At 41.1% G+C, this 11927-nt stretch overlaps 1 protein-coding gene across 1 annotated transcript in view; it reads right to left on the reverse strand.

Moving 5' to 3' along the window:
- Positions 1–9749, reverse strand: part of LOC146668841 (sodium/potassium/calcium exchanger 3-like) — a 61936-nt gene extending 52187 nt beyond the window's left edge. Inside the window, exons 1-2 of the mRNA XM_085410898.1 lie at positions 8866–9749; positions 360–491 (exon numbers count right to left, since the gene is read on the reverse strand). Of these exons, the coding sequence (XP_085267024.1) occupies positions 360–491; positions 8866–9070 (337 nt within the window). The 5' untranslated portion in view covers positions 9071–9749. The remainder of the gene's footprint in view (positions 1–359; positions 492–8865) is intronic.
- Between the last annotated feature and the right edge of the window lie 2178 nt (positions 9750–11927).

Here is an 11927-nt window from a genome sequence, read left to right on the forward strand (position 1 = left end):
GGGGAAAAAGAAGGGAAAGAATGACAGAGAGTCGGTGTGAGACAGAGAGGGGAAGCTAGGTGCAGGGAGTGAGAATGAAATCTGCAGGATCCTAAAAAAATGTGACGAAGGCTGAGTGTGAAAACCGCTGAGGCAGCCAGAATGTCACCGCCTGCTGCTGCGTGCGCTCGTGGGAAATCATCTGACCTCACAATTTGGGTTACCCCACATTAGGAAGTCAAAATGTGGGGGTGGGCAGAAGGGACAGGGAGTGGTGAGGATGGTTTGGTCTCCCTCTCTTTGTTCTGGGGAAGAAGAAAGTGGGGAGAGAGGGAGGGGGGAGCGCACTTGGGTGTCCTCTTTCTTTCATCTTGTCTTACCTGGAGGAGTGCAGTTCTTTGTTCCTTTTTGTAAATCTGTCTCCTCGCTGCTGTTGTTGTCCGTGTCCTGCAGCAGCCTCCTTCCGATCCACCTCTCCTGGTCCTCGCTGCTGTGGCTGGAGACATCAAAACCTGAATGGAGACAAAAGAGAGTGATGGGAGGGTTCAGTGCAACATCCAGATACAAATTACTGAACTTTTGTCACTAAGGAAATTTAGCTGCTTCTAAAAAACCTTGAAGTTCATTGTATAATATACTGTGTAAGGTTGCTCCTCGTGCTAGTCAGACTCCAAGATGTCCATTTGACACATATTAGAAGGTGCTACAATGCAAAAATGACATACAGGGGCAGGCAGCTGCATGCAAAAACATAAGACAGGCTTGAACATATACTGGACATGGCTGGAGGAAAAAAACGGCATAAAGTGTTGATTTTGCAAAGTGAGCTCTTATAGTTTTGAAACAAGTGCACCAAAGCATCTTCATGCAGGCCATGTTGACAAATTTTAGCTTAGTGTAAAATATTTTTTTGTTACTTTTACTGTTTTCTTACATTTCATTTAACTTTTATTTCAGGTAATTAAAAAGATTCTCTCACGTTTAGCTTTAGTTTTCTAGTTTCATGTTAATTAACTATTATAACCTTGGTGTGGAGTCTGCATGGTCTCCACAGTCCACAGACACGCTTCCTGGTTAACTGATAATGCAAATTTGGATATAGGAGTCAATGGGAGATCGTGTTGTTGTCGTGTCTGTCTCCAGTCTGTATCCTCTCTGTACCCACTTTCACTCCATTTCCAACCCATTAGCCTGGTGCTGGGAGTGAAAGTGAGGTATAAGCAGTCTTGGGTGTAACATTTCCCAAACTGTAATCACATTAAGTCTAACACATCTAGGTTCTAAATTCAAGAACCACACTGAAGTTCCAAGTCCAACACTTACATGCATTCTTTAATTATTTGCACAATAGGTGGATGGAACAAAAAAATAAAATAAAAGCTCAGTGTGGAAGAAACAAACATACAAAACTAGATTTTCAGCATCACTCGGAGACAGGATGTTTCTAATTTTAGCAATGTTGATCAGATGGAAGAAAGCGGTCCTACATATTTGTTTAATGCGTGTGTTGATGGACATATCCTGGACTCCAAGATTCCTCACAGTGTTACTGGAGGCCAAGGTAATGCCATCCAGACACCATGTTTGTACGATTTTAAAAGCCACATACAAAAATCTCAGTTTGTCTGAATTTAGAAATAGAAAAGTAGAGGAAAATTGGAAAAATAGGAATTAGAGGCCTCTGTGACTCGTAAGACGTGCAGCTTTTTTCCCCCAAATAACATTACCCAAGGGAAGCATGTTTAATGTAAACAGCAGTGGTCCCAGCACTGAACCCTGTGGAACTCCAAGGCTAACCTTTGTGTGAAGAAGACTCCCTCTATCCCTGTATCCAGTTGAATCTATCAGGACACAATTCATTATTATACCAGTAAATGTACATTAAGGTTCCTTATTTTATGAGTATTTCTTTCATTACAACTGATAACTGGCTTTAGAATTTGATTGGCATGTTAAATCACTGGAAAATATACAAAACTTTTATTTTTTCTTCCCATTTTTCCTTTAAAAGCGTCATCACTTGAGCTGAATGGATTCCATTTTATAACTGTTATCCCATCATCGGACATTGCTCCGGGAGGCTTCTCTCCTGTCAGGAATCTTTTACTTGTCCATAAAGATGCAGATCAAAGGATTGAGCATGTCTCTGAAGTGCAGCTTCTCCTTGGTCAGGCACATGTGTTACTGGGAGTGATGGGAATAACAGCGTTACAAGTAACAGCGTTACTAATTGCGTTACTTTTTTCAGTAACGAGTAATCTAACTAATTACTATTTCTATCGTTACAACGCCCTTTTCGTTACTAACAAGAAAATGCAGTGCCGTGGCGTTACTACTTTTCAACAAACAGATGGTTGAAGCCGTCTTCAGTTTACCGCAATCACTTTCTTCCCCACGATCACTTTTTCCCACAACACCTGGAGCTCAGGGAGCAAAACAATCGCATGAGTGCTGCTGTTTGACTGACGATGAATAAAGTAGTCGTGGTAAGCCAATCACATGACCACTTCAAGATGACAAAGCAACAAGGTGATATATACCAGTTTATAAACTGTGTTGATAGGCCACGTAAAACCAAAGTCATGATAAATAATATATACGCGACGTTTTTTCCTCAATAGTTTAGTCACGTTTACTGTCTAAGGACAGCGCAGCGAGACCTCTCTGCTTATGAGCAAAAAATAAAAAAACAAAACAAAAAACAGCCTGTTGGTGTTGGTGGAAAAATGCACCATGTCGACCAATCAAAAAATGATATAGCGACATGACATTTGGTTGTTTAGGAAGAGGGGGAAGTTTTAGGAGTGATGGAGAGAGAGAGAGAGAGCAGAAAAAGAGAAAGAGAGAGAGAGAGAGAGAGAGAGCAGAAAAAGAGAGAGAGAGAGAGAGAGAGAGCAGAAAAAGAGAGAGAGCAAGTTTGGAGATGTGAGAGATTTGTGATGTTTAGCGTGTTTGGAGTGTGTAGTTAATGTGTTGTCTTGTGTAGTTAGCGTGTAGTGTTGTGGATAGTTTTGTGTTGTCAGAACAATGAGGCGACTGCTGTCTCCAGGTAGAAACAGGAGTGATACACCTGCTGCTGTCAGACCTGCAGGTATCAGGCTGTGATGTTTCCTTTATAGTGGACAGAAATTATTTCTTTTGGAGTGGCACAAATAATTTGTGTTACTTATTTAATGCAGAACACCTGAAAAAAGAAACAAGAGGGTAAAAGGTAAATGGCTGCAAATAACTTTGTGTGCTTATGATTTTAAAATTGACAATTTATATTTGCATTTAAAGTTATAAAATATGATTCAATAAACATGTTTATGGTTGTTACAGTAAAAAATATAACTTTTTCTACTCGGATTTTATGTTTTTTGTCTGATTTTAGATCAATTGTGTTAATACAGTATGTCAAAATGAAAACATAACTTTAAATTCAGACACGTGAGGTTGTGCTGAAAAGGATGATACCAAACAAGGCAAAGGAAATAGTTTTTAAGGGTGAAATATAGAGGTACAATTCAAAAGTAGTTAAAAATGGCCAATTATACCCTGGACTCCAGAGGGTTAAACATTTTTTTAAAGTAACGCAATAGTTACAAGATTCTAAAAGTAATTAGTAACTGAGTTACTTTTCAAGTAATTAACTCATTTACTTTTTCTGAAGAAGTAACTAGTAACTATAATTAATTACTTTTTCAAAGTAACTTGCCCAACACTGGTTACTGAGGGTTTAATCCACTGCAGTATCTCCTGTTAGTCTCCCTACATACACCTTTATCACACTGACACTAATCTCTAAGTTTAATTTATCGGTAAAGAAGACTTTTCTCCACTATCCTCCATGAAATGCTGTGAAATTTGCTTGTTTTCTCCTCAGAAGTGGTTTAGAAGCAATCCTCTGAGACCTCATGGACACATCCTCCTTTCATTTTCACTGACATCATTTTGTAAAGATGGCGTGCTCACCGTTGATCATCATCCTGCTCTGGATCTAAATCCTAAAACTTTCCTCATTTCCATGTTTACATACATGGACTCGGCTGTATTCCTTTAAGCTGTTAGTTTAGCAGAGATGTATGGGCTCAAAATGTGGTCATAAATATTTTGTACTTGTAAAAAAGATTTGTATGTGTAAAAAAGATTTGTGTGTGCGTAAAAAAGATTTGTATGTGTAAAAAAGATTTGTGTGTGCGTAAAAAAGATTTGTATGTGTAAAAAAGATTTGTATGTGTAAAAAGAATTTGTGTGTGCGTAAAAAAGATTTGTATGTGTAAAAAAGATTTGTGTGTGCGTAAAAAAGATTTGTATGTGTAAAAAAGATTTGTATGTGTAAAAAGAATTTGTGTGTGCGTAAAAAAGATTTGTATGTGTAAAAAAGATTTGTGTGTGCGTAAAAAAGATTTGTATGTGTAAAAAAGATTTGTGTGTGGACTTAGAAAAAAAACCCCTGCAAGTTACAAGTACGGATTTTTGACCCTATTTTTCTACCCTTCATCTGATTGGTCAATGTCATGTCAATCACACATGTAACAATCCAATCAGAGAACAGATGGGTTAGGCTGTCAGAGGGGCGCTTTTTTGAACTGCAGGTCCTTGAAGGGTGATACCGTTTGAAGCTGGAGGATCGCTATATAAATATCCGATAGCAGCTAGGTCCCCTAACTTTCAGTAGCTGTTGAAAGGATAAAGTTGTGATATATCAGTGGTTAGAAATAACATTATTACTTTAGGATTAGTTTAACACAAAGTCAGGGCTGACCCAGGACCATTACTGTGAGTCACAGTGCGCAGCATAAAAGTCCTTTCACATCGGATGCAGGATACGCTGCTAATGCTAACTAAAAGCAAAGGATCCAGAATTTGTTACGCTGGCTGCTGGGCTCTGTGGGTTTTTGCAGCTGCTCTACCTGTACTAGATGCACCTGCTCCTTGTCTTTTCTATCTCTGACTTTATGTCCTCTACAAGAGTTTGTTTTTTTTGCTAGTTCTTCAAATGTTCAATAAAAACATGTATGCTAATTCATAACGAAGAAAGCTTTGTAATGAAGACTGTCATTTCCAAAACACTGCCCGCCCCCACCCCGCGGTCCGCAGCGCTGTTGAAAAGGCTGTGGAAGTCCCTGTATTAAACACGTAGACCTGTGACATAAAAATCACCAAACTCGGACAACCACAGACTGTTTTCCTTCGTGGTGATGAAGGAAAACGCTGGGTTTGCATGTAAAAGGGCATTTATTCCCTTCAAAGACCTGCAGTTCAAAAAAAGCGCCCCTCGACAGCCAAACCCATCTGTATGGGCTCAAAATGTGGTCATAAATATTTTGTACTTGTAAAAAAGATTTGTATGTGTAAAAAAGATTTGTGTGTGCGTAAAAAAGATTTGTATGTGTAAAAAAGATTTGTGTGTGCGTAAAAAAGATTTGTATGTGTAAAAAAGATTTGTATGTGTAAAAAGAATTTGTGTGTGCGTAAAAAAGATTTGTATGTGTAAAAAAGATTTGTGTGTGCGTAAAAAAGATTTGTATGTGTAAAAAAGATTTGTGTGTGGACTTAGAAAAAAAACCCCTGCAAGTTACAAGTACGGATTTTTGACCCTATTTTTCTACCCTTCATCTGATTGGTCAATGTCATGTCAATCACACATGTAACAATCCAATCAGAGAACAGATGGGTTAGGCTGTCAGAGGGGCGCTTTTTTGAACTGCAGGTCCTTGAAGGGTGATACCGTTTGAAGCTGGAGGATCGCTATATAAATATCCGATAGCAGCTAGGTCCCCTAACTTTCAGTAGCTGTTGAAAGGATAAAGTTGTGATATATCAGTGGTTAGAAATAACATTATTACTTTAGGATTAGTTTAACACAAAGTCAGGGCTGACCCAGGACCATTACTGTGAGTCACAGTGCGCAGCATAAAAGTCCTTTCACATCGGATGCAGGATACGCTGCTAATGCTAACTAAAAGCAAAGGATCCAGAATTTGTTACGCTGGCTGCTGGGCTCTGTGGGTTTTTGCAGCTGCTCTACCTGTACTAGATGCACCTGCTCCTTGTCTTTTCTATCTCTGACTTTATGTCCTCTACAAGAGTTTGTTTTTTTTGCTAGTTCTTCAAATGTTCAATAAAAACATGTATGCTAATTCATAACGAAGAAAGCTTTGTAATGAAGACTGTCATTTCCAAAACACTGCCCGCCCCCACCCCGCGGTCCGCAGCGCTGTTGAAAAGGCTGTGGAAGTCCCTGTATTAAACACGTAGACCTGTGACATAAAAATCACCAAACTCGGACAACCACAGACTGTTTTCCTTCGTGGTGATGAAGGAAAACGCTGGGTTTGCATGTAAAAGGGCATTTATTCCCTTCAAAGACCTGCAGTTCAAAAAAAGCGCCCCTCGACAGCCAAACCCATCTGTTCTCTGATTGGATTGTTACATTTGTGATTGACATGACATTGACCAATCAGATGAAGGGAAGAAAAATAGGGTCAAAAATCCATACTTGTAACTTGCAGGGTTTTTTTTTCTAAGTCCACACACAAATCTTTTTTACGCACACACAAATCTTTTTTACACATACAAATCTTTTTTACGCACACACAAATCTTTTTTACACATACAAATCTTTTTTACAAGTACAAAATATTTATGACCACATTTTGAGCCCATACATCTGTTCTCTGATTGGATTGTTACATTTGTGATTGACATGACATTGACCAATCAGATGAAGGGAAGAAAAATAGGGTCAAAAATCCATACTTGTAACTTGCAGGGGGTTTTTTTCTAAGTCCACACACAAATCTTTTTTACGCACACACAAATCTTTTTTACACATACAAATCTTTTTTACGCACACACAAATCTTTTTTACACATACAAATCTTTTTTACAAGTACAAAATATTTATGACCACATTTTGAGCCCATAGAGATGTTGCAGATAGCAAAGTGCATGTCAAGCATTTTGATTTATTTTTAATGCCCTGTTCTGCATTCTTTGCCACATTAAAGTTTGATTCTTTATGTAATGTTAAGATAGCCAACAGCTGGAGCAGAGCTCCACAGATGTGTCAATTTGGTGCTTCCTCCTTCTCCTCCACCTCTACCCTTTATCTCCCACAATTCATACATTGAAGGGGAATTTCATGATTTTCCAAAACTAAATCCTCTGGGCGGGTGGAGCAACAGTGCACAATGTGGGGGCTCCCACTGTGGCTACATCTGCACATTCTTCAAGAAAGCAGCAACACCAGTGAATTAATTTCATACTTCACAGAGCTCAGCAGAAGCACTATGGCCTTTCTGAGGTGTGCGTGTCAGCGGTGCAATCTTCCTCCCACCCTCCGTATCTTTTACCATCTTGCACCGGGAGAAGAAGAAGAAGGAGAGGAATAAGAAGGGAAGCGCGGGAATGATTAAGGCGGTGAGTGCTCCACTTGCGGAGCCACAACACCAAGCTTAAATTGGCAGAACTTCATTAGGCGCATCATAAATAATCAACTTTAATTGATATTCCAGTGCGCTGATTAAGAGTTAACATAAACACAGCAGGACAGGGTAGATGCATTAAACGTGTCGCCTCTTGTTCTCGCAGAGCTGCTTTTGCGTGTAACACAGTGGGGAGGAAGGACCGATGATGCACAAATCACGAGCGTATGAATATTCACGAAGACCTTCTGTCCACAGAAAGTGATAAATACTTCTCACTTTAGCTGAGTCACACAGACAAAAACAGAGGAGGAACATGCAGGCATCAAGTCGAGGCGTGCAGATGTTGTGCTGCTGCAAATCATTTCAGCAAAAAGAAATCCTATCAAACCACATCAGTAATATCCAGTGAACCATATTATGTATGCAGACTGTTTATTGTGTGCAAGCTGATATTACATAAAACACCTGTAAAAGTATTGTCATGATTTGCAGAACAAAAGGAGGCGTCTCAGATTTCCCTGTTTTGAAGTGTTTCATAAGGATCTTTGTGTCTGTGAGTTAAAGCTAACTTGATATATGCGCAAGTTTCCAAAGACTTCAAGTATGATACTTCTAATGAGAATTTTACTGAAGAGACTGGGGTGGTTCAGCGCTTTGTAGCTGCAGAAGTTAAAGCAGTTTTAATCATTTTATTTCCAGGCTGTTCTTTAATTGTGAGGTTATCAAGTTTAAGATTTGGTGCCACACGTTACCAAACTGAGCCGCAGAGACACTGCACACTTTTATGTAGGAAGGTGACTTTTACATATGAACGCGTCTTTCTTCCTGTGCTTTTATTTTATACGACTCTTCTTTTAACATCTCCACCGCAGAGTCTGTAATAAGGAATGGCTGGCTGATTGATAACCATTTGCAGTAACCTGGAGAGGTGCAGGCGGGCTTATATACCCTGGGGCTCGCTGCCCTCATTTCCCTGTCTGCAGCTGAAACACCTGAACACGCAGGATCCTCTGCATTCCTCAGCCATGAATAGTTTCCCATAGTTGAAGCTCACACGAGTGCGCATTATACGGCACTGTACCGCATGGGTGATGACGTTTGGGTACAGTTGCTAAGTTAGAGGAATATTAACAACATGGAGCAATTCGACATTTGAACATTACAGTTATTTTTACTTCTCTGTTTCTTGTATCATTATTACAGTTATTAGCAGGTTTCACTTCTCTACTCATTCACCCCTCGTTTCCTGATTGTTGACCAAATGGAATGCAGCCAGCAATAAAGTGTCTGTTTTGTAAAAAAAACACACACAATATTTACAACACTGTACATTTCTACAGTTTCCGCGATGCCGTGTTTAAATTCTGTGTTAGATGGAGAAAGGGGGAGGAAATAAAAGGCAAACACGTGGAGGAAGTAAAAGAGAAGGCTGTATCGCTGAGGGCGAATTCAGCAAACGCTGATTTCTCACCTGAATTTTCCGCTAAGGAGGAAAACCCTTTAACGACCAGGAGCAAACCGCCGAACAAGCAGATCTGGATTAAAACCAGCTCCTTTCGCCGTTTCCGCCGCGCTTTCACCTTCTTCTGATTCGGCATCACTTGCTTCGCCCGATTCCGGAGTCGGATACCCGGCAGAGACGTCCCCGCTTCCGCTGCTGCCACATCCATGCGCATCCAAGAAGTACCAAAAAGAAGCGAAAAGGAAAAGAAGAAAACCCAACGACCTCCTTTAATTCCCGGGGAACTGACTTCTCTCCCGGAGACGGGTAAAGAAGTGAGAGAGGAAGCGGGCAGAAAGTTAAGATTGGCACCGCTAATGGGATGCTGAGAAAAAGAAAAAGAAAGGAAAGAAAGAAACGGACCAAAAGGCTTCGAGCTGCTGCTTAGAAAAGCCGGTCTGTCTTCTTATGTCATGTTGGAATGTGGTTTTGGAAGTGGTAATGCTGAGGAAGGCTGCACAGGATCTCCATGGATGCGTCCGTCTGCTGAGAGGAGGAGGAGGAAGAGGAGGGGGGCGCAGTGACGGCACTGACACTCGGTCCAAAATCAGCTTTTATCCTGATTCTGTGAAAAACATACGAAAAATAAAAATTAACCTTTTTTATGAGCACAGGCTCGATATTTGTGAGTAAACTGGAACCTTAACGCATTCTTTTTGTTTCAAATGTGTTCAATATCAAAGATGTCACAGTTACCATGAATTCAGCAGCTGACATCAGGACATCCGGACACGCCCACTATAAAAGTTACGCCCACGAGATAGATGCACATCTGTCCAGGAGCCGACACACACTGCAGGTGTGTATCCTGCAGTCTGAACTAATGATCTAAGTGGAAAACAGGCAGTGGCCACCAAGGCTGCAGGTCCTCTGATGGCCACATGAGGCCGGCTGAAAGTGAGTGGGTCCCCACAGACTCGCGTGTGAATTCTCCAACTTTACCACAGAATTTATCACCTGTTTTAAAGGTGTGGGTTTTTTTTTGTATCTATAGTAACTCTACAGGGATTCATATTTTATACCTCACCCCTGGATACAAGGGTGCTAGCTAACGATGAGCCAAAAGCTACAACACAGCACACATTCAGTTTGGCTCCTCCCCCCTGCAACCCAACTGTCTTCTGATTGACTGCCCCTCATAAAAAGAAGACAGCGCAAAATTGATCCAAATTTCATCCTCTGAGCCACACAGTTTTTAACTTTGGACGTGTTTACCATGTTTACCATGTACAGATACAGTACATACATGTACAGTGTTGTAACAGTGAATATGTGACAGAAACAAGGAAAGGCAAATCCATCTTTTATTAGAAACCTTTATTAAAGTGTGAATAAAAGAGCAACCATGCACTGTATTTGTGTGTTTGTGTCTCCTGATAAGCTGCAGATGTTTGATGGGTTCAGTTGTGTCGTTGACTGCCCTCTCCTGGGATTGTGTTTTAATAAGACCACATTAAACAGCTTATACTCACAGAAAATTGAACAATAATAGTAGTATAGAGTTCTTAAGTTGTAGTTTTCACTTAAACCACTCACTCACACAGAGCCGAACACTTTGACTACGCCTTCTGTAAATAATACCGGTATTAATCTTACTTTAAAATATGATGATATTATGGTCAAAACTAAACATCGGCCCCTGTGAACATGGATTTGAAAAGAATAAAAAAAACCCAGTTTGGTTCTCTTCACATATGTGGTCTTTTACTACACATCTATCAGATCCGGGGCAGATTAGATGTGCTGTATTTTCTTTGGTTATACAACAGTCGTTAGGTCATGTGGATTGATTTCTCCGGTGCTGCTTGTACATGTTGCCTACTTGTTCGCTGCAGATAGTTCTGTGTCCACAGAGATGATACGGACCACCGATTCCAGCATGTCTCTGCCATTTCTGATGGTTTTTTAATGCAGTACTCTTTGAGTGAAGCTGAATTTCGGGATAATGGATAATACTTGATCCCAGCCAAGTGGGTTGCTTGATTGTGGGGCCTGAGGTTTCATATAAATAGCACTGGAAACTTTCCAGCAAGAATGGAAAAAAGTGGTCAGGGCTCTAGGCAACTGGTTTCATTGTGCCTTATTAACCCTTTAGAGCAAAGAGCCCAGAGTCATCTAAAGGCAACCAGGATACGAGTGACACTTCTACATCGGTTTCTGATGTGTCCTGGAAAACGTTCTTCTAAATCAGTTGGGAATTGTTTACTCTCTCGTGATGATGCCAACATGATTCGAGGCCTTTAAGCTGCCATGAAACCGGGCCTGTCTAACCTCCAAAGCTACATCAGACTCGGCACGGAGTTACTAAACAAGCTGAATTCCCCCAACCTCCCAGACGTAAGAAATAACTGTGGGGAAGGAGGGAAGAGGAAGGAGGAGGAGTGGGTGGGTGGGGAGGAGGAGGGGGGCAACAAATTAAATCCAGTTAAATTGTTTTTCCATAGCCAGTAGGCTTGGCAAAGGACTCGCTCACACACACAAGATGTGAGATAAGTTGTAGAAAAGACAAACCAGAAACAGTGCGGCTTCAGATGTAGGAGAATGCCTGGAATTTAACCCAGTTTCCCATGTCCGCCTCACACCGCACCCACTGCCCTGCCCAGCAGCTCAGGACGTCCACATCCACACACGCAAACAGGTGATTCCCCACAGCGAGACATCTGTCCTGCACCAGCCCTCCCCTGGTCAATAACCCACACAGCCTACCTCCTCCTTCCTCTGGCATTGGGATCACAATGCAGCCACTGCAGAGGAAAGCTGCAGTTCTAGCAGTTTGAAACACCAAGGCTAGGTAGCTAGCTAGCAGACATATCTGGGTCATGTCTTCCCTCTCAGATAGCTCCCATATCCAGGATGCAGCAGCTCCTCTTCCTCTCCACCGCAATCTCAAATCAGAAGGAAAGGGATGAGAGGGGTATAGCATGGTTGGCCAGGAATAGCCAACCAAAAAAAGAAGAAAACTAAAGTTGGGACAGTACAGAGGCCAGGTGGTGATGCTGAAAGTAGAAATAAGGCCAAGCATCCCTGCGGTT

Source organism: Rhamphochromis longiceps, linkage group LG6 (genome assembly GCF_057381845.1).
Source record: "Rhamphochromis longiceps isolate RC_006_pf linkage group LG6, R_longiceps_female_GT1.1, whole genome shotgun sequence".
Lineage (NCBI taxonomy): Eukaryota > Metazoa > Chordata > Actinopteri > Cichliformes > Cichlidae > Rhamphochromis > Rhamphochromis longiceps.